The sequence below is a fragment of the Notolepis coatsorum genome, assembly GCF_963971535.1.
Source record: "Notolepis coatsorum genome assembly, chromosome: 2".
NCBI lineage: Eukaryota > Metazoa > Chordata > Actinopteri > Aulopiformes > Paralepididae > Notolepis > Notolepis coatsorum.
Genome location: NC_140166.1, coordinates 72,386,055 through 72,409,495, shown reverse-complemented (window position 1 = coordinate 72,409,495; position 23,441 = coordinate 72,386,055). Strand labels below are relative to the sequence as shown.

General features: G+C 42.9%; 1 protein-coding gene across 1 annotated transcript in view; it reads left to right on the top strand.

The window, feature by feature from the left end:
* znf710b (zinc finger protein 710b) overlaps nt 1–8,872 on the top strand; it is a 77,540-nt gene extending 68,668 nt beyond the window's left edge. The window contains exons 5-7 of the mRNA XM_084308220.1: nt 153–344; nt 2,738–2,909; nt 5,707–8,872. Coding sequence (XP_084164346.1) covers nt 153–344; nt 2,738–2,909; nt 5,707–5,888 — 546 coding nt within the window. The 3' untranslated portion in view covers nt 5,889–8,872. The remainder of the gene's footprint in view (nt 1–152; nt 345–2,737; nt 2,910–5,706) is intronic.
* Nucleotides 8,873–23,441: the final 14,569 nt, after the last annotated feature.

The window sequence follows — 23,441 nt, the reverse complement described above, 5'->3', positions numbered from 1 at the left end:
GAGAAAAAACACCATAAACAGGAGGGAAAACGATAATGAACCTGCCCATAATTTCTGCTGTGATATTAATTTACAACCAATCAGCCGCCGGCTCTTAATGACCTTTCCCTCTCTTTTTTTGTTTTTGGTTTCTTGGTTTGTTATTTCTCCAGGGAACGAAAGGCCACAAGTGTGACGTGTGCTCTCGTGAGTTCACCCTGTCGGCCAACCTGAAGAGGCACATGCTCATCCACAACAGCATCCGGCCGTTCCAGTGCCACGTCTGCTTGAAGAGCTTCATCCAGAAGCAGACGCTCAAGACACACATGATCGTCCACCTGCCCGTCAAGCCCTTCAAGTGCAAGGTGAGGGGGGGGCATGGCAAAAAAAACTGGAGCGGGGGATCATGGGATTTTAAGTTTGAGCTTCTCTTCTTGGGCTGGAGAAGTTGTGGAAAATGATACATTTTCTAAGTACAGCCTTAGTCTATCAAAAGAAACTGCTCATAGGCCAACCTTGGGCTACGCAGGCTCAATGGCTGGCTACCATACATTGGCACCAGGCACACATCACACTACACACAATGGCTGAACGGCTCAGGAGACAGGGATTGATATCAGCCAATTAAGGGGAAGGGATGATTAGGTGGCCTTGATGTCAGAGACCTGATTGGGAATTTGACCAGGAACGTTGGGGAACCCCCTACTCTTTGCGATAGGCGTCCTGGGTTCTTTAACGATGTTAACAATGAATCAGTGCTCGATTAATGGTCGTTGAGAAGTGGGAGAGGAGACTTGCCTGGGTCCAGACCTTTGACCCCATTTCCACCAAGCTGATTCCGAAGTGCGCATGGGGAGGACATGTTGCTCTCTAGTGATTGGGTTAGGGAACATTGAACCCCCCTCTCCCACGGAAGTCGGTTAGAGTAGAGGCAATGTCAGACTGAAGATGTAAATGTGTGTAAACATCAAGCTGGGCTGCTGGTCAAATCTAGTTGCCTTTTTGAAGGAATTATAATCCAAATGACAAATGTCCTGATTATATAAATATCAAGGAATAACTGTAGCTAGCCAAGATTAGATAAGACCTGGGGTATTCAACAACAACAACAGGTCAATTATACTAAATTACATGGGATTTGATTAGCTGACGTGTAGGAACGCGGACAGTGTCATTAAGAATTGTATTTATTGAGTATTTCCCTCTGTGACATACATAGTGTACAGTACATGTAGGCTTTTCATCAGAGGGCTCAGAACACAGCACCCCAGGGAGCAGGCAGGGGGTTCAGTGCCTTGGTCAAGGACACTTAGTCAGTGATGGACATAATTGGTTAGACTAGAAGTCTTTATTTGTCATGCAGTTTTAACACACACGCGCGAGATGGGCGACCCACAGGAACACACACACACATGCACTGAGTCGCAGATGAAATGTCTCTCTGCACTTTTCCCATCCCGTTGTCCTTCCCCCCATGGGCAGCCGGGAGCAGACAGGCGTCAACGTGAGCCGCGCCCCGGGGACCAATCCAAGTGCTCCTGTCCGTCTTCGTCAGGGACGCCACAGCGTTAGCGATCTGTTGTGCATGTTTTTCCATTGGGTTTATCTTATCGGGGGGAACCCTTGCGAGCACGGGGAGAACATGCAAACTCCACACAGAAAGGCCTGGGAGATACCCCACCTGGGTACCTGGCAACACGGAAACCTGGTCCCCAAGCGGGAATCAGACCCTGGACCTTCTTGCTGTGAGGCGACAGTGTTAACCACTACACCACCGTGCCGCCTGTATAGGATGCCTTGGTTGTTGTGGGGGGTCAAACCTATGACCCTCCGTTTTACGAGTTGATCTCTTTAACCAGCTGGCCAACTTGCCAGCTGATCCTACTTCCTTAAACAGGGCATGAAACAGAGTTTTACTGGGCAGTTTGATCTCTCAGCTGCCAAAGTGTTCAGAATGCAAAAGAAAAGACTGGTTCAAGTCAAGTGTTCCTTTATTAATACCCTTCTGTCGTAGCATCACAGGGAGGGGAGGTACAGACAGGGTAAAACAATAGAATAATAATAGAAAAAACTGTTCCCTAGCAACGGCATTCCAGTGAAACCGTCTATACTGAATATATATATATATATATATATATATATATATATATCAAATACATTTCAAGCATTTGGCTGGTGGTTAATACTGCTTAAAGATTACGTGTAAGATTTTAACAATTTTGATATATTGTATATTTGATATATTTAAAGATTACACACACACTAATGCTAGTGATAGGATATTTTGTTTGTTTCCTGGATATCAGCAGGTAGAGAGTTTGGAGTTCGGCACATTGACAGGGGTGGGATTGAACCTGTGACATTGTGGTTAGAGTATGGTGTCTCTAAACACCACGCCACCCTGCCACTTCCCAATATGCACCTGTCGCTGTTAAAAAAAAAAAAAAAGAAACACCTCTGATCATCTGATTTGTGTTCTTTTTTGGTCCAATTTGGGGACTTCAAAAAATTTGAATCCTAATGGAAAAATCCTGTCGGACAGCTAATGATCAAAGCAGCTTAGAGGGGAAATTATACTGTGCCAGTAATCACTATCACCATTCATGTGACCCATGTTTGACCACCTACTACAGCATCTTCATTTGAGTTTATAATACACTAGTATCAGGGCTGGAATTTCCATTTTATTTTTGTCGCTCACTCTTATGCACAACGCTTAATTCCGAATCCATCTGCTTGCTCCGCGGTCTGTCTCCAGGTGTGTGGCAAGTCCTTCAACAGAATGTACAACCTTCTGGGCCACATGCACCTCCACGCCGGCAGCAAGCCGTTCAAGTGTCCTTACTGCACCAGTAAGTTCAACCTGAAGGGCAACCTGAGCCGACACATGAAGGTGAAGCACGGGATGGAGGTCTCGCCCGACGGCCCAGGTGAGCTTTTACACCTGGTTTTATATGGACTCTTTACACAGACACGGTAGTAGGGGTGGGCGATTAATCGATGTTATCGATTTAATTCGAATGAATGATTTAGGACGATTTTGAAAATTTTTTATCGATTTTCAAAAAAAGAAAAACAAATATTTTATTCTTTTTTTCAAGGGTCACCTTTTATTTGACAAAAAGTGATGTTTGGTGAAAGTTAGATTTGCACTTTATTAATCCCAATAGGGAAATTCTTATTTGATGATCAAGAGGCACCTTTTATTTGTTTTAAGTGAAGTTTGGTGAAAAAGCAAGTTATTGCACTATTAATCCCAATAGGGACATTCATCTTTGTTTGATCAAGAGTAACCTTTTATATATATATATAATTTTTGTGTCAAGGCTGTCCCCAAACCCTGTTTTTGGGATTTGAACTTCGTCGGGGTTTTTAGAACGAACGTTCGAACCTTCATTTTTTATTTAAAAAATTACATTCTTTTTTTTTTTGACTTTTTTTTTATATTAAAAAAAAATCCTCAAACTAAATCCTCAATTTGAATAAAGTGATTAATCTGATTAAATTTGTCTTTTTTTTTTTTTTTTATTAAATCAACTTTCCAGCCCCAGACCCAGCCCAGGGAGAAGCCCCAGCCCAACTAAATCAATTAAATCAACTTTCTTTGATAAAGACAGGTTGACTGTCAGCCAACAACCTGCACTAATGAACGTTTTTCTAATTGGTCAAAGATGAATGGCTCAGATGGAGGTAACATTATTAGTTATGGGTGTACAGTATGTAGATCTCAGGGCCTAGCTGGTGACTCAGGGACACGAGGTGGGGACACTAGGTAGGGACACAAGGCGGGGACACTAGGTGGAGACACTAGGTGGAGACACTAGGTGGAGACACTAGGTGGGGACATTAGGTGGGGACACTAGGTGGGGACACTAGATGGAGACACTAGGTGGGGACACTAGATGGGGACACTAGGTAGGGACACTAGGTGGGGACACTAGGTGGAGACACTAGGTGGAGACACTAGATGGCGACACTAGGTGGAGACACTAGGTAGGGTCACTAGGTGGAGACACTAGGTGGGGTCACTAGGTAGGGTCACTAGGTGGAGACACTAGGTGGGGTCACTAGGTGGGGACACTAGGTGGAGACACTAGGTGGAGACACTAGGTAGGGACACTAGATGGGGACACTAGGTGGGGTCACTAGGTGGGGACACTAGGTGGGGTCACTAGGTGGGGACACTAGGTAGGGACACTAGGTGGGGACACTAGATGGGGACACTAGGTGGGGACACTAGGTGGGGACACTAGGTGGGGTCACTAGGTGGGGACACTAGGTAGGGACACTAGGTGGGGACACTAGGTGGGGACACTAGGTGGGGACACTAGGTGGGGTCACTAGGTGGGGACACTAGGTGGGGACACTAGGTGGAGACACTAGGTGGGGACACTAGGTGGGGACACTAGGTAGAGACACTAGGTGGGGACACTAGATGGCGACACTAGGTGGGGTCACTAGGTGGGGACACTAGGTGGAGACACTAGGTGGGGACACTAGGTGGGGACACTAGATGGGGACACTAGATGGGGACACTAGGTGGAGACACTAGGTGGAGACACTAGGTGGGGACACTAGGTGGGGACACTAGGTGGAGACACTAGGTGGGGACACTAGGTGGGGACACTAGATGGGGACACTAGGTGGGGACACTAGATGGAGACACTAGATGGGGACACTAGGTGGAGACACTAGGTAGAGACACTAGGTGGGGACACTAGGTGGAGACACTAGGTGGGGACACTAGGTGGGGACACTAGGTGGGGACACTAGATGGAGACACTAGATGGGGACACTAGGTGGGGACACTAGGTGGAGACACTAGGTGGGGACACTAGGTGGGGACACTAGGTGGCGACACTAGGTGGGGACACTAGATGGAGACACTAGGTGGGGACACTAGGTGGGGACACTAGGTGGCGACACTAGGTGGCGACACTAGGTGGCGACACTAGGTGGGGACACTAGGTAGGGACACTAGGTGGGGACACTAGGTGGGGACACTAGGTGGGGACACTAGGTAGGGACACTAGATGGGGACACTAGGTGGGGACACTAGGTGGGGACACTAGATGGGGACACTAGGTGGAGATACCAGCCAGGCTGGACTACATAATAATATCTCCTCAGTCTACTTGGGTCTCTAAATATTCATGACTGGAGGGATGGTTTTACGTCCTGTGTGTGCTGTAGCATCTCTCCAAGTACCATTCTAGTTCACACTGTTGTTCTCATGATGTGCAGATGGCAACGCAGATTTGAAATACACTAGTATTCACTTGAAATATACTAGAATGTACAAATTGCCTTCTTGCATTGTTTTATTTAATTTTTTATGTCAGTCTTGTAAACATGTGTTGAGCAACTGAGGCTAAATGTGTTCAATATCTAGTAGTGTCTAATAAGGTTGGGGTCAGTTCACTTTTAATTCATTAGAATACTGAAAAGGCAGTTATATCCAACCTATCAACAAATAATGGCAGAATGACCATTTTGTCATTTGCAAATTAACTGCAATTTGTATTTACTTTTTGAACTGATTCAATGGGCGACGGTAGACGGTAGAACGGTAAGATGTCTGTCGCCATCTTAGATGTAATTCAGTCATCCTAACTAACCCACAATGCAATGCACATCCGCTTTTGTCGTTAGCATTAGTGCTGGTGAAATAAGAAAGGTACGTAAAGGGGCTTTAGATGTAACTTGTTTTTTTTATCTTTGTTCCAGGGGGGCATCCCGAGATGGACAACCAGGGGGAGTACGAGGGGCAGAACTTTAACTTCACATCACCTGACAATATGGATAATGGCGGCTCGCAGAACCTCACGAAGCTCACTACGGCCAACATGGAGGAGATGGAGGAGTATTACAACTTTGGGAAGGACACGGGCAACTACACCACGCCGTGAGCCTCTGGCGGAGAGAACATGTCCGGAGAACGTTGGTTTATTCTTTTATTTCTGAGGGAACCCAAACGTCCTGGCTGTTCCGGTCTTTGGGAGACGACATGGGGTGGGTGTTCCGGTCTTTGGGAGACGACGCGGGGTGGGTGTTCCGGTCTTTGGGAGACGACGCGGGGTGGGTGTTGTTGTAATTTTATTTTGACCTCCTCCTCCGAAAAGCCAGAACTTGATGAACTCTTGATGAGTGGGGCCAGGAGAGGAGACGCACTTCAAAACAACAAAAAAAAAAACTAAAACTAAAACTAAAGGAGACGTTTCACCTCCTCCAACTGCTGACAGCAGTGACACTGAGACTTTATAGGTGTCTGAAGCTCCTTTTTTCTCTCTCTCTCTCTCTCTCTCTATCTCTCCGGAATTACAACTCCAAAACTGACATTTGACACAAAAAAAAGAAAAAGAAAAACTTTTTTTCTCCTAGCGGACAGTCAAATCTCTATGTTGTGTGTATGTATCAGTTATCTACAGGAAAAGAAAAAGAGAAGAAAAAAAGTTGCAGTCGCAAAGCCATCGCAGTTACATTTGATGTGCTTGAGGTTTGTTTACCATTACTTCATGCACACACACACACACACACACACACACACACAAAAAAGAAAAAATGTATGCCCTTATATTTTTTACTTAAAAAGTGCCAGCCACATTTAATGTTTGCAATTGAAGCCTCCACTGTGTCAGCTCTTTAGTCACTGTATATCCAACATTTGATACATAGTCACAACATATTCATAGGTTTGAATGCTCTTTACTTACCATTTCCTGAAAGAGTACCGGTAGTTACCCCGTTCCTCGCCGATTCCTCCCTGCCACAAAAGGCCTGTCCTGCAGTGCGTGTGTGTACAGTACACAGGACATTGTGAGACGTGTTCTTACCGGGGGTGGGGGTCCTACTACCAAAGTTGCTATACTCGCCCGCCCCCCCTGTCGGCTGATTGCTAGAAAGCCACCCCACTGGCATTATTTAAAAGTCCCCCCCTCCCACTGTATAAACAATTCTGGAGTGTTCTGTGTTTTAGCCCAAACGTCTTTCTGTTTGAAATGGTTTAGCTTTACATGAATATTCGATGCCCACCCCCGTAGTGAAAATACAGCTCTAGTTTTTTTTTTTCGTTTTTTTATATATATATAATTACAGAGTGAGAACAGTATAATGCACTTTTTCCATCAGAACCTGTCTTTTCTTTCTTTTTTTTCTTGTGAAGATCCTCTTCGACGAATGACAAGAGGCGACTCATTGTCTTGAGGAGGAAAAACTGGGCGCACATTGTTAACGAGAAACTTTCCGCCAACACTGTTAACGGCAATATTACGTAAATAACTCACAAACAGATATGTCTTTTAAAGGAGTTTTTTTTTTAACTGCAGTGTCGATGTTCTGGAGATTTCACAGTGTTGTCGATGATTCAAATGGGGATTTGGAGAACGAGCCGTCTGTATGGAGAGTCAGCAGTATGTCGTTGTGTTCGTTTGTAGTTGAAACACTCTTGTTAAATTCATGGGTTCGAGTCATCTTTCAGTTCAGGAAGTGGATTCTTGTTTTTTCTTAAAGGGGGGATTCCACAGAAATCAACTTTGAGATTGTAAATCTTGCAATAGTAGGCGTTTAAAAAAAAATTGGCCCCATTATTAAGATTATTTCTCAGGTTTTCTCTTCATAAAAAGGGAGTATTATGAGCTCTCAAGATCATGGGACATGTCCTACGACATCATCGGATTGCATTGACTTGACATGGTTAACAGGAAAGTTTAAGTACAGTCCTTTTCTCATACATGCATACATACATTAAAGCATTTAAATGGATTAAATTAATAATTGTCTGTTTAATATAGCTACGGAAACACTTTCTTTCAACCATCTCAGGCAATGCAATTCGATGACATCATTAGGGTTCCATCTTCCTTGGATCCGGAGAGTTCACAACTTGAGAGCTTATTGAATAACAAAGAAAATCTTAGGACATTTCAGGAAAACGTCTACTTTTACAGAATAACACATGTTCCTAAGATACGTGTGTGAATGAATGACGGAACAGAATAAAAAAAAAAGTAAATGGCATGATGCGACAGTGAACGGAGTGCTGAGTCGTTCTGGCCTTAAGCTTTGACCAGGCTGTTGCTATTTCAGTAACATTTCACTGGTCTATCTTCCCTCCAAACGGTGGCTACTGGTGGAAATGCAGACCTATATCTTTGATTTGTCTTTATATACCAGCACTTCATTCTAAAATAAACAAACCTGTATGCTGCCATTTACCTGTAGTCTAGTTGTCATAGTATCTTGCAGGTATGCCACCAAATTGAGAAAACAATTTGTGCTAAATAAGATTTAGATTGAGAAGGCAAGAGATGGAAATCTACCGAAGGCTGATACTGAAGGCCAGTTGAACTTCCAGTTCCCTGTCTGTGTGACGACGTTCACATCATGTCAACACTTTCTTTCCGTCTGGCATCAACTCTCATCCCATTAGGAACCTGTGTTAAAACCTAAAAGGTATATTTTTGAGGAATTACCCTTTTTAAAATTTGTAAAAAGCATTGAAGGTGTTCCAAGTGTTGGCATGAGGATGATTTGTCGTATCCAACCTATTAAGGGGAAAAGAAAAAAAGAAAAAACGGAGAATGAATGCTTCGTTGTTTAGCAAAAATGACCTGTAGGTTGTATTTTCATTGTGAATGAACTGAATTGAGATTTGGCCCGACCCCAGCCCTATTGTTCATGGTTCCGTTCTGGGGAGGACAGCCACCTCTCCCCCCTGGCCTGCCATGCAGGTCAGTCTAGATATGTACACAGTTTACACACTAAAAACCAGAGGAGTGGTCTACGACGACTTCTTCTTTTCTTTTCTTTTTTTTTGGAATGAGGAATATCAAAACTGAGACCTCATGGAAATTGACCATGATTTATTTAATAAAGGTTCTCTAGTTTAAATGGAGTGGAGTCACTAGACTTGTCTTGTGTTTTATAATTTATAATAATTTATCTTTTTTTTTAAGTAACAAAAGTTTCATGCAACACTGCTTTTGCAAAAATATATTATTTGTTGGGGCGTTTGGTGCAAGACCTTCATCGGAACATCATTTTGCTATTGACCCTGTTTTTTTCTTACCATTATTAAAATGACCTCGCTGGCTTAAGAATCCAAATGTAGTTGTACTAGAGTTCAGGATGCTCTGGATATTAATACTGTTATCACACAATGCCTAAGGCCATTACAAAGTTCATATCAAATAGATGTTATATATACATATTTATAACAGGGGCAATATTGAAATTGTGTTAAAACATGAAAGTAATCAAAGGGGGGACAAGGGAAATATTCATTCAAAACAGTTTGGGTTGCGTCCCAACACTTTTAAATACTGTTAATTCCCTCCCTTCATTCGGAACTGCTTGTCTCCTACCAAGGTCCGTGTAACGATCAACAACTACTGGACTGCTGACAGGGACCAGTGTTCTAAACGTTGCATTCACTTTAACAGACTCCAGGGGTGTGTTTGTAAATTGACATTCTGAGCACCAGATCGCACTCTGGTACAAAGTATTTATTCAGGGCATCACTCCAACCACTCTAGCCAAGCAGTAGGAGCAGCCGAACACTCTAATGTTAATGGTTTCAACAAGCTAACTGGTTAGCATTCTAGCTGACACTCGACAACAATGAAAATATTCAGATCACAATTGGCCACAAGTGTTTTTATTTACATGCTTGCAGGGGGGATTAGCAAGGCGCTTAGTCGTGTAACTGACAAACGGACTAAATGCATTGATACTTTTCAGCTTCCCTTGTGTCACATCTGTTATGTGAACCGTTCATAAATTCCTCTTGTATTTTGCAGTCTGTTCTGAGTCAGGTCTGAGTGTCGGCACATACGAACGCAATCCTGGTCCTAGACTCCTATCGCTGTCCTGTGGAAACGGAAGTTACGTATTGTTGTCAAGGAAATGTCGTCAACGTCTAGTTTCCCTGAGGACCTGCATACCATTATTCCACGCCCTTACCTCCCTCCCTACCACCTACAATCATAGACTGTTCTTATACGTCTAGCCAACCACTCGTCTTCTCCTAGGGAGTAACTTGGAAGTGACATGGGAAGGAAGAAAGGAAGAAAGGAGATGACTGATGAGGGGAAAAATGGAACATTTCTGTGCATCTCAGCATCACAGATGATAGTCATTGATGATGGCTTCATGCCAATAGGGAGGTGTAGTCTGACGTCACTTTAGTTTCCCGCGCGGTCCACCCGTATAGGGCTTTATCATTAGGAAAATGGATTATCGGCTATTGTTTTTTTTAATCTTTTCCCCCCTCCATTTTCCTCCGATTTTCTCCCATCCCAATGTTAGTCGTATGCCAATTCCCAGTCCCTTCCTGGTCGCTGCGCACTTACCCCCCACAGTCAGATCATCTGGGAGAGTGGAGGCTACCACATGCTTCCTCCGACACACGTCCAGCCAATCACCGCTTCTTTTCACCTGGCAGCGCGGATTCTCATTGAGAGGGCGTAGCGTGTGGGAGGATCACACTATCCCCCTCAAGTCCTATCCGCGCTTAGCAGGCGCCCCGACCGAACTGTAGGAGTCGCTGTTTACAACGACCCGGACCCACCCCGCCAGCTTCTCCCACCCTCTAATACAGCCAATTGTATTGGTGCAGACGGCCAGCCAAGCTGGTGACAACCCCGGAGCTGTGAGCTGGATTCGAACAGGCGAATCCAGCTCACAGCTCCGGGGTTGGTGACGAACGCAATCTCCGCTCGGCCACCTAACCGCCCCGATTATCGGCTATTGTAACAATTCTGCCTCATGAACATTGGCAAGCTTTCCATTTTTGCACAAAATGAGTTCCACCCTTCTATCACTAACATTATTGTTTAAGCATTTTTGGTTGGAATAAAGGTATATAAGGTTTTTAATTTGTCGTTAAAAAATAACTACATTTACCAGTAGAACGCCGGTCGTTCAGTGCTGTCGCCGTCAGCAGCGCCAGAGACAAGTGTAGTTCCTCAGTGAACGAAAACATAAACGTTGTTATTTTGCTACCTTTACGGTTAATTGCAACTTTTTTCATGTTGAGCTATAGATTGTGGATGAATACACACAGAAAGGTACACCATGCCAATGTTCATGCTTTATTTGTTTTAAACGAGACGATTTAGAAATGGGTCCATTGGAAATACATGGCAATTTCAAGATTGGTGGACCCCCTATAGACCACTGCACTTCCGCGTTACATTGAGCTCATGGGGGAGAGAGCAGGGGGAGAAAATGAATGAATGTGGATGAGAGCCTTGACATTAAGTGGTTGTAGCTACGGCTGTGGGGGGGCTGGAGAGTGGAGACATGATCCAATAGACTTTTATACGCCTGAGTCCTGAACACCGAGAGACCGATCGCAAGTCCTACTCCCCATGCACAGATTGCCCACAGAGTCTGGATTGTCCAGATCTAGGTTTATTGATTGATTGATTGATTGATTGATTGATTGAAAACTTTATTAACAGATTGCAGAATGGGTACAATACAGTACAGCTCAATACTAACAACTGCTAAGAGGATGCAGACCAGAAAAAGTATTTCGTCTTGTTTACATAAGGGTCCTCCATTTTCAATTCATCAAGACATTTATGACATACAAGACACAAATATATACGGTACTGTGTAAGAAAGAGAGATCATAAAAAAATATACATCTGAAGGGGAAGAAACTATACATTGGAGGGGGGGGGGGGATTTTGACATTTGGGCCAGTTTTAAATTGCAGCCACCCGTAGGTGCTATTTGAGAGCGGTTTTGAAGGAGGGTAGGGATTCACATTCCTTTACGTCACGTGTTTAGTCCCTTGTTTGAGCCGAATCTGGGTTGAATGTGATTTGTAGAACTCCCTCTGGTGTTGAGGTCATGGACTCCACTGACCTTTTAGGAAGTATTTCGACAGGTAAATGGGTATCTTAGTGGTGTAGTGTATCTTGTAGACCAGGCCCATTGCAAGTTGCTGTACTCTGTCGTCTACTCTAAGCCATCGTAGATTGTCAAAAGGGGCAGGGGTAAGGTGGGTTTTAGGAGTAAGGCCAAGCAGTTGTCTGATCAGTTTGTTTTGTGATGTTTGTAGCCTTGTTTTTAGGACCTTTGAGCTGCTTTGGTACCATGAGGTGCACATCAATCTGCGCATGCAGAGTTTGGGGAGTATAGTGCGAAATCATCTGAGAAGAGTGGCATTTGATTGGGCCATCATGGAATTTACTTCCTGGAGAGGTTCTGAAGGAGACGTGAGGAGATGGGCTGCGTCTAAACTCCAAAGAGATAAATGCTAGTGTGTGTTACTCCAACTGTTTTCTACCCAAAAGACAAAACAGCCTTTTCCTCATTTGAGTTTCAGTCAGAGACAGTAATGAGGAGTTTTGAATGGGAAAGTCTGTAACTAAAGATGGCTGCAACCAATTCTCTTCTTTGAATGTGTTTTGTAGCAACTTGCTACAAAACAAACATTCAAAGAAAATAATTAAGTACCGGTATGTGATTTTATGTTGAGTACAATTATATTTTACTGCATTTTGAGGGGAAATGTGAGTTTTAAAGGGGAACTATTTTACTATTTCTTTCACTATTTGGGCACTTTTACACAATTCATGTGAGTTTATGGAACACCTCTGTAATTTTTTTTTTTTTTTTTAATTCATTGTTTTGTATTTCTAATGAAGTCCTCAAAAACAGCATTTTTCTACCTCAAGATCTTAAGCCGTTTTGAGCCTGGGCACCAACCACAATGGTAAACCACTGCCTCGCCTGAACATTATCATGCAGCGGTGTCTCTCTGACATCACAAATCAGCACATTTTCAGATGACTCAGTTCAGTGAGGGTGAATATTGTGAGAGGAGAATTGGAAGAATGCGCCAATATGAGAATTAGAGACATAGATCATATTAATATAAGTCCACATAGCTAGGAAACAATGCTAAACACTGAAAAAGGCCATTTATAAGATAGTTCCCCTTTAAAGATATTAACACTTTGAGTGCCAGCCACGACAATTGTCGTCTTATCAGACCCCCCATTGAGTGCAGACGACGTGAAATGTCGTTTGTTTGCCGTATTTTTTATTTATTGGCGATTTTAATTATTTAATAGCCTCGGGTTAGTGCTGCAGAGTCTCTCTGAGCTCAATTGGGAAGATACCGCCCCCTATCGTCTCTCCCTGTGTAACTGCACACCATCAGTTCTGACTGATGCAGGGGGAGTGGTCAGTTTCCTAATTTTATTTTTCCCTCAAGGCATCTGAAGGATCGATTGTGCTCGCCGGCCCGGAAAACCTGTGGATTATGTATTTACAGTATCAACACTGTAATCAATAAGCGTCATCGATATTTGGAATGGCGATCAGGAATTGGAATAATCTTTTTGGATAACATCTGATCTCAGGTAAGGAATCTATTTTACCAGTCTTAGGATAATCAGACCTGTTTTCACGGAGATATAAGCGTTTGCCCTATGTGTGATGTGGCTGTGATCGCTGATGAGGAAATGAGAATCTATTTTTCAGCCCGCCTCTATAGCGTGCATAAGTACACATATACTATCGATAATCTAGTGTTTATTTGAAAACGATTCATAAATAGGCCGAAAAATGACAGTTTTTGTGTATTCTAGAATATTCCAGTAAATGCCTTTTATCACGTAATCTTTATATTTTCCTTGAAAACGAGGGCTTTTTAAAATGCTATAAAATGAAAATGAACCGATAAAAAAACAATCCGTTTCGACAATGTTGACTGCATACAAGTCATTGATAAACGACAGGCAGATTAGACACATTGCCATAATTTAAAACATAGATTATGCGTTTTTAACGCTATCATTGAAGTGTTGAATGGCTGGCACTGAAATTGTTAATCATGATAAGAGGTTGCTATGGTAACTAATGGTAAAATCCACAGGATGGTGTGCATAAAAGCTGGTCTAAGTGGGGGCATAGAAGCTGGGCTAAGTGGGGGCATAGAAGCTGGTCTAAGTGGGGGCATAGAAGCTGGTCTAAGTGGGGGGGAAAAGATCATTTATATCACAAAAGTGTTGCTTTAGAGACCAACCATTCAGTGTTGTCAGCAGGGGAGTCCGGTGCAGCGGAGGGGGAGGGGGGGGGGGGGGTACTACTCGAAATATCTCCCAAATGGACTTGTACTGTGAGCTCCGGTGGACGGAGCGACAGTGGCTCAGGAGGTAGAGCAGTCATCTGGCAATCCGTTCCCGGTTCGATTCCCGCTCCTCCTCCCAGGCAGCGTGTCGATGTGTCCATGAGCAAGACACTTAACCCCTAATTGCTCCCGATGAGCAGGTTGGCACCTTGCATGGTTGCCTCCACCGTCGGTGTGAGTAAATGGGTAAAATGTGAGGAACAAATTGTAAAGCGCTTTGGATAAAAGCTGCTATATAAAAAAGCAGCCATTTACCATTTACTTGTTGTCTTGGACAGGCTATGCTCTGCTACAGTTCACAAAAATCACGGTTTTCAGTTCAGTACAGTTCAGCAGGGAGAAATTCCAATAGTAAAATTCCAATAGTATTGGTAAAGAAAAATAAACAATAATAAAGTTCTATCTTTAATGCATTAGCTGTAAGCATAAGGAACATAATACTTGTCAAGTATTTCTATACAATACAATACAATATATTTGCATGTGTTAGCCATGCTAGCGATCTAACCAATCAATCCATGCCAAAGCTAGATAATGTAAAAGGTGAAAGACACAGCCAATGCTGATTTGGCAAAATGACATCCAGCCATTTTCGTTTGAAACTACTTTTAGTCAGGTTTCTCCATAAAGCCCTATCATATTATTTTAGTGCAGCAGCTCGCGCAGGACCGGGGAAACTTAAGTCACGTGACTCATTTGGTATTTCGGATTGGCTCAAACACGGTATGTTATACAAATGTTGTATGTTACAGTGGTGGTTGGACTTGGAACACTGATTTGTGTAATGGGGATCAGCAGCAGTGGGGACTCTAGCTGTACTGTGTGGATTGTTTATTGAGTTTATTAGGATCCCCATTAGCTGTTGCATGACAACTAGTCTTCCTGGGGTCCACACAAAACATAAAACATTACATTCAACAAGACTTTTACAGAACAGTAAATAAATAGAATGAAAACTGATTTCCAAAGTCCATTTTCCTTCAAGCATTGACTTTCATATTTTCCATCATATACCACTGATTTTCTGATTTTCATTTCATTGGAATAAAAATAATGATAATAATGATAATAAAATAAGAATAAAGTACTTATATCTGCATTTACAGATGCCAGCCTACAATTCTCTTAAGGTACAACTACCTGAAGTGAAAATAAAAGAGAAGAATGAATCGCACTGATACAGCCAAGCCGAGCTGCTCTGTTTTGAACCAGCTGCAACTTTCCCAAGTCTCCCTTGTTTGCCCCTGACCAAATCATTGAGCAATAGTCAAGATGTGAGAGTACTGTAACTAGAGTTTCAATGACTTGTTTGGTTAGTGTTAAAAGTGCACTCTACTCTAGCTGTACTCTGTGGATAAGAAGTGCACACTACTCTAGCTGTACTGTGTGGATAAGAAGTGCACACTACTCTAGCTGTACTGTGTGGATAAGAAGTGCACACTACTCTAGCTGTACTGTGTGGATAAGAAGTGCACACTACTCTAGCTGTACTGTGTGGATAAGAAGTGCACACTACTCTAGCTGTACTGTGTGGATAAGAAGTGCACACTACTCTAGCTGTACTCTGTGGATAAGAAGTGCACACTACTCTAGCTGTACTGTGTGGATAAGAAGTGCACACTACTCTAGCTGTACTGTGTGGATAAGAAGTGCACACTACTCTAGCTGTACTCTGTGGATAAGAAGTGCACACTACTCTAGCTGTACTGTGTGGATAAGAAGTACACTCTACTTTAGCTGTACTGTGTGGATAAGAAGTGCACACTACTCTAGCTGTACTGTGTGGATAAGAAGTGCACACTACTCTAGCTGTACTGTGTGGATAAGAAGTACACTCTACTTTAGCTGTACTGTGTGGATAAGAAGTGCACACTACTCTAGCTGTACTGTGTGGATAAGAAGTACACTCTACTTTAGCTGTACTGTGGATAAGAAGTACACTCTACTTTAGCTGTACTGTGTGGATAAGAAGTACACTCTACTCTAGCTGTACTGTGTGGATAAGAAGTACACTCTACTTTAGCTGTACTGTGTGGATAAGAAGTACACTCTACTTTAGCTGTACTGTGTGGATAAGAAGTGCACACTACTCTAGCTGTACTCTGTGGATAAGAAGTGCACACTACTCTAGCTGTACTCTGTGGATAAGAAGTACACTCTACTTTAGCTGTACTGTACTGGGGCGACAGTGGCTTGGGAGGTAGAGCTGTCATCTGGTAATCCGGAGGTTCCCGGTACGATTCCCGCTCCTCCCGGGCAGTGTGTCGAAGTGTCCTTGAGCAAGACACTTAACCCCTAATTGCTCCCGATGAGCAGGTTGGCACCTTGCATGGTTGCCTCCGCCATCGGTGTGTGAATGTGGGAGTGAATGGGTAAAATGTGAGGAACAAATTGTAAAGCACTTTGGATAAACTCTACTCTAGCTTTATATTAATCTATTTGATTGGGACAGAGTTTGTGCTTCAGCATCACAGATGAGATGGCATTTGATGTCTTCTAAATGGGAGCTTTTTTAGTCGATGTGTGTGAAGATAGGATTCGTCATCCAACTTGATGAATAAAGATTGCAGCCTCCTGGACTGACATCAATATGATCTTATTCCCAACGCGCTCCACATGGTCCACAAGAGTCTTGACTCTTTTCATTGATTTGTTCATTTTGAGATGATAATTTAGTTAAGCATTACATCACGCGCCGGAGTGTGTTATAAGAATTAGAGCATGCCTAGAGGTGATTGTTAGGCCCGAGGCACAGCCGAGGGTCGTTAGCCCCCCTAGGCATGCTCTAATTCTTATAACACACAACTACAAGTGGCGTAATGTCTTTTATACAATTGCCGAATTCATCCAACCTTATTGCTATACAATAAACACACAGTAATTGAAGCATAATGGAGATTTATTCACAAAACCATCCGCAGAGAAAGTAGGTCCAAAAAAATAAAAAATAAGTTGCCTCCGTGTCTAGAAGCAGCTGGGAGGTGCAGTGTTTCAAAGCATGCCATCTAACAGTGAAGTTAGCGGTTGTTATTGGATTGATTGATTGATTGAAAATTGTATTACCAGATTGCAGAATGGGTACAATACAGTACAGCTCAATACACAATCGGAGAAAGACTTTCGTCTTGTTTACATCAGGGTCCCCCATTTTCAATGCATCATAACATATGACATACAGATAGACAGTACTGCTACATCTATACATTTATGACATACCAGATTTACAAATACAGTACTGTTTTTGTAGGGTGATTATGGTTTATTTACATTGAGGTTCTGGGGTCACGTGGAGTGTATTATATACGAAATAACAACGGTCGGCTTTCCTTTTCTAAGCATTTTCGGTGATAGAAGTTGCGGGACGCCAAGATGTACCCACAGTAGAAAGCTCGCGTGGATCCTTATATTGGTTCTTTTAATACAGCGTTTTTAAAATCACGCGAAACAAATAACCTCTGTTCTCCTTGCAATGCGTTTTTAATTCTTTCTTATACAGTAGGAAGGGGGAAGAACACTATCGTGGGTGTTCCTATGACTTGTATTCTGCTTACAGCTTCGAAACTCCACTTATTTCGTTTTACAATGTCAAAGCTTTTTAAATATAATCAAAACGTTCCCGTATTTCTGCAATCTATGCGCCAATAATAACGAGTTGAGTTCTATTACATGCTGGAGTGTCTGCGCGTTCACCCGAGAGGAGTCGGATTCTGCAACTGCCAGTGGCCACTCCCCCATTGTTTTACAATGAGTCATGACAAACCAATTACATAATCCAACATTGTGTAAACAACTAACATATTACAGGTAAATTTATCTATTTTGAATGAGTCGTTATGACTGAATCAATACATCCATTCATAAAGATTAGTGTCCACCATCTTGGTTTCATTCAGTAAAAGAATGAACGGCGCAGTGATTCGGAAACAAAGTAATTCGGTTGTGGGCGGGTTCTGGGATCACGTGGAGTGTGTTATGAGAAATAACAACGTCTGAAACAAGTGCTTCAGCCAATCAGAATCAAGAAATTTGCATGCCATTGTATAATGCAGACTTGGCTTCAGTTTGTCTCTCTGGCATATGAACCAGCCATCACTTCACTACTTGACTAACAGGGAATGAGGGAGGAAGGAGAACGGACAGTCCACCTTGTTTCAGGAAGTCAAACTATTCTGAGCTTTCTGATTGCAACTCATGGATGGGGAATGTTTATGTGTGATTATATTTGTACCAGTTCATATTGTTGTTGGTGAAACTTACAATTGATTAGTTCAAGATTATTCATTTGTTGGTTTTTACCATTGTATCAGTACTACCAGTGTAGCAGTACACAGCTTTGTCTAAAGTTTAAACTGACCAGTACTGTAATTTGATCACGCGCCCACATAATTTCCCTGGGAATTATTGATCAAATTTCACACCTTTATATTCTATTTCAAAACTCACTCATTATCACAATTTGCATACTTTGGGGAGCATAATGTTATACATTAGTGCCATTTTTCAGAGGTGGCACCATTGTATAACATTATGCTCCCCAAAGTATTCAAATGGGGTTCATTAGCTCTCCGGGGGTCCAGGGAAATGCTCCCCTAAAAGATTAATAAAGGAAGTTAAATGAAGAGAAAAAAAATACTAATCTAAATGCTAATTTATGGAGATTTTTTTGTAGGGAAGTCGTCACTTAAAAGACATTCTTAGTCGACTAGTCATTGGCATAATCCTCCAGGAAATAATTAATTTAATATAAAAATGTTTGTTTTAAACATAAAACATAAAAGGGCGGTCAGGTGGCGTAGCGGAGATTGCGCTCCTCACCAACGCAGGAGATGCTGGGTTCAAGCCCAGCTCACGGCGTTGCTACCAGCTTGGCTGGTCGTTCATACTAATACAATTGGCAGTATTAGGGGGTGGGAAGCTGGTGGGTGGGAAGCTGGCGTTGTGGACAGCGACGCCTACAGGTCAGGTCTCGGCGCTTGCTCAGCGGGGGCAGGACTTGGTGGAGATAGCGTGCCCTCCCACGCGTTTCACTTCACCAATGAGAGTCCTCGCTGCCAAGTGAAAAGACGTCACTGGCAGTCGCCGCACGTATCGGAGGAAGCGTGCGGTCGGCTTCGGGACGCCCTTGTACCGACTAGTAGGAGAACATGCATACAGCAGCCAAGTAGGGGAGGGGGGGGAATTGGCACGGCGACTAAATTGGGACGGGGAGAGAAAAAGAAAAAAAAAACATAAAAACACAATTAAGACTAATCAGATTAAAACCAGACTAATCTATGACGTATAAAACAACTCAGTCCGATTGTTCTGAGCTGCCTAGATTTACAAGCCATTCATTGCCTCTCTGTCACGTCAAACTGGGGGTCATAGACAATGTGCAGTCCTTGACTTGTGTGTGTGCATGTGAAAAAACGTTCTAAAATATGTTTCTGAACATTTTAGGCAAGTAGTAAAGCATGGACTCCCTGGAAGAAGAGATCTTGTATCTCAATGGGACATTCCTGGATAAAAAAATTAATAAAAATGGTAATTGCTGGATCTTACCTCGTATTTGATCTGCAACACGTAGTTTGACAGTTTGATATACATTCCGTGAGCCGGGCGGGCCAGAGTTCACGCACAGTTCCGGAGCACAGCGCTGGGGAGCTGCGGCTCATTTGCATTCAAACTACAGACACAGAAACAACCTGTCAAGAACAGGACTGGAACTATAGCGGCTGCTAGGATGCATAATCGGAGTCGTATTATCGGCACAAAAAACTTCAAAGACATGTTTTGGGGACCTCAGAGACCTATATTAACTTGAACAAGAAGGAGGGCTTTGTAGTGTGAATCCAGTGTTTTTGAAGGTGCTCTTTGGATATAGGGGAGCCAGTTGAAAAAACAAGGAAGTTCCAGGCACTCTTCATGTATAAAAAAAGCTTTAATAAATCGCTTAGTTCATTTTAGAACAATTAAAAAACACCAACATGTGTCGGCCTCTCTATCGGCCTTCTCAGTTCACCAATTTGTTTGTTTGTATGCCCTGAAGAAAGGCCGATAGAGAGGCCGAAACATGTTGGTGTTTTTTAATTGTTCTAAAATGAACTAAGCGATTTATTAAAGCTTTTTTTATACATGAAGAGTGCCTGGAACTTTTTCAACCTATATTAACTTGTTGAAAAAGGGTCAAGCTTGTCTGACTGTGAAGAAATAATGACCCACATAACACATTTCCTGATAACATAATTCCCAGATGACCGCCTCAGACCCACTCCTATCCAAGCTCCCGGAGGGTCATCAAAGAGAAGCTGCCTATTCTCAGTCCTTGCCCCACAATGGTGGAATGAACTACCCACCCCAGTTAGGACAGCCGAAACCCGTCCAATCTTCTGCCGTCGACTTAAGACGCACTTCTTCAACCATTATCTGAAATAATAATAATATAAAAAAGAAAAGAGAACTCTAACCCTAACTAACCTTACTGTCATGCACTTGTCCTAATAAACTAACCTACACTGTAACACGCAACACTTTGATGAACATTGTTACTCAGCTGATAGAGTTGTACCCTTCCTGATGACTTGTCGCACAGAACTTGTAAGTCGCTTTGGATAAAAGCGTCAGCTAAATGACTAAATGTAAATGATAGTGGAACCTAGTAACAATAAATCAACTTTGAAATCAGATATCTAACATAACAAAACAAAAAGTATAATATTTGTGTGTAGATGTTGGGAAATATGTGCAAAATTGCATAGAATAGTCAAGAGTTTGACTGAGAGAAATGTGTATTAGGAACCATCATACGCTCCACTATCTATGACTTTGGTGAGTCCTTGTTGCTTAAACTGTTAAAACGTTCTTCCATAGATACTGAATATAAAGAAGATGACAGATTCCAAGCCATGTCTATGGAATGAAAATAGAACATTTCTCGTCTCCTAAGCGGGCGGGACTTTTACACAGTCGTTATCGATTTGTTAGTGAGATCGCTGCGCTGGACAGCTCTCATGCAAACTTGTTTACCGCGATTTCTATGGGACTGAAGGAAATAGCCACATTGCGTCACATTTTCTCCGGATCTCCCATTGGGGTGAACGTGGCCCCAAAAGGGACTTTTGAATAGTGTTTTGATATTTGGATGGACACTATTCCAACATCCACACAGACTGATATGGCTCACTATACGAAGCTCCTCGTTGGTAGCTGTTGTAGTCTGACGTCACTTTCGTTTCCCGCGCATTCCACCCGTATAGGGATTTATCATTGGGAAAATGTATTATCGGCTATTGTAATAATTCTGCATTATGAACATTGGCAAGCTTTCCATTTTTGCACAAAATTAGTTCCCTTCTTATCACAAACATTATTGTTTAAGCATTTTTGGTTGAGATAAAGTTAGTTACAAGGTTGTTTCATTTGTCGTTAAAAAAAAGAACTACACTTACCAGTTGAACGCCTGTCGTTCTGTGCTGTCGCTTAATACACGTCACGGCCATTGTGTAGTTTCTCAGTGAACGAAAACATAAACGTTGTTATTTTTCTACTTTTACGATGAATTGCCAATTTGTTCATGTTGAGCTATAGATTGTGGATGAATACACACAGAAAGGTACACCGTGTCAATGTTCATGCTTTATTTGTTGATTATTTAGAAATGTGTCCATTGAGAATACATTGCAATTTCAAGTGGGGTGGACCATGCGGGAAACAACAATGGCGTAACCACTACACCTCCCACTGTTGTGGCACAATGCTAGGCTGATGGTGGCTGACCCAACTTAGCTGGTCACATTACATCATACCTACAGGCACGCAGGGAAGTCAGGACTAGGAGGTTTCAATGTAAAAGCTCTACTCAGATGAGAGAAAATAAAATAAAGAGAGAGGGACCCACAAGGAAGTGAGGGCAAGTTGATTGGTCTCCCTTTTGACATTTATCTGGTTCATATTGAAGTATGACTTAAATAATGACTGTGCCCATGAGCCCATCTGCTGGTCATGTACAGGTAGAGCAGCAGAGATAGTTTCTCAAACTCCCATTATGGACGAGCTGTGGCCCCCTGCTGGAGGGATGCCTTACAGCATGCAGTGGTGGCACATTTAATGCTTCCCCCCCATAAGAATGTTATAATAAATAATGCAGGACCTGTTGCAGAGGTCTTTATTCGGCATGCAACGACACTCAATGTTTTTTAGCGGTACTCACAGCGGTTAGTTTAGCACACACACCGGAACACACACGCATGCATTCTCTTTAGGATCGCCGATGCGATTCGTCTCTGCGATTAACCCATCCCGTCGTCCTCCCCCCCCCCAAGGGCAGCCAGGAGCAGACAGGCGTCAACGTGAGCCGCGCCAGGGGACCAATCCAAGTGCTCCTGTCCGTCTTCTTCAAGGACGCCACAGCGTTAGCGATCTGTTGTTGTGCATGTTTTTCCATTGGGTTTATCTTATCGGGGGGGAAACCCTTGCGAGCACGGGGAGAACATGCAAACTCCACACAGAAAGGCCCGGGAGATACCCCACCTGGGTACCTGGCATCATGGAAACCTGGTCCCCAAGCGGGAATCGAACCCTGGACCTTCTTGCTGTGAGGCGACAGTGTTAACCACTACACCACCGTGCCGCCCATATATAACAGTAGTTTTGGGTTTAGCTGTCTATTTTCTACACCCAGAGACCCTTATTTTGAAAGGGAATGTTCACTTCAGACCTAGTGTATTGTATCTAAATCTGTTCCTACTGTAACGCGACTTTTTGAAAGTGACAAGTAAAAAGCCGCTGAGAGGGCTTGGGCAGGGAGATCTGTCCGACACGCGAGTCCAATGAATGAGCCTGAGTCCGTAGCTGCAATTCAAGGGTGTTTATTTTAGCCTTCTGTAACTGTTACATGCTCTTGCAGATGGTGTATGATTTCGATGGTAACTGAGTAACGTAATGCGGTCAACAGAAATATAGGCACCCTGCCTCACCCTCGCTCTGTAACAAACAAACACTGAGTGGTTCCCAGGCACAGGTGATATTAATTACCCTTCTTCCCAGGTGACGCACCCACATCTCCAGACAGACACACCCACCACCACTGGTGACAAAATGACATACACCACCCACACCTACCCTACTTCCATTAACGTGATAAAGTTCATATTTGCATTTCTAAATGTTGACGTCGATCTGTTTAGTCAATGTGTAAATCTGTATTTACAATCGGTTTCAAATGTATTTAGAGATACAAAGGGGCTACATTTACCCCAGTGGGAGATTATTAAATTATTTTACTCAGCAATATTCAGTTAACATACAGTTAACATTTCCTGCTCCCAATAATATC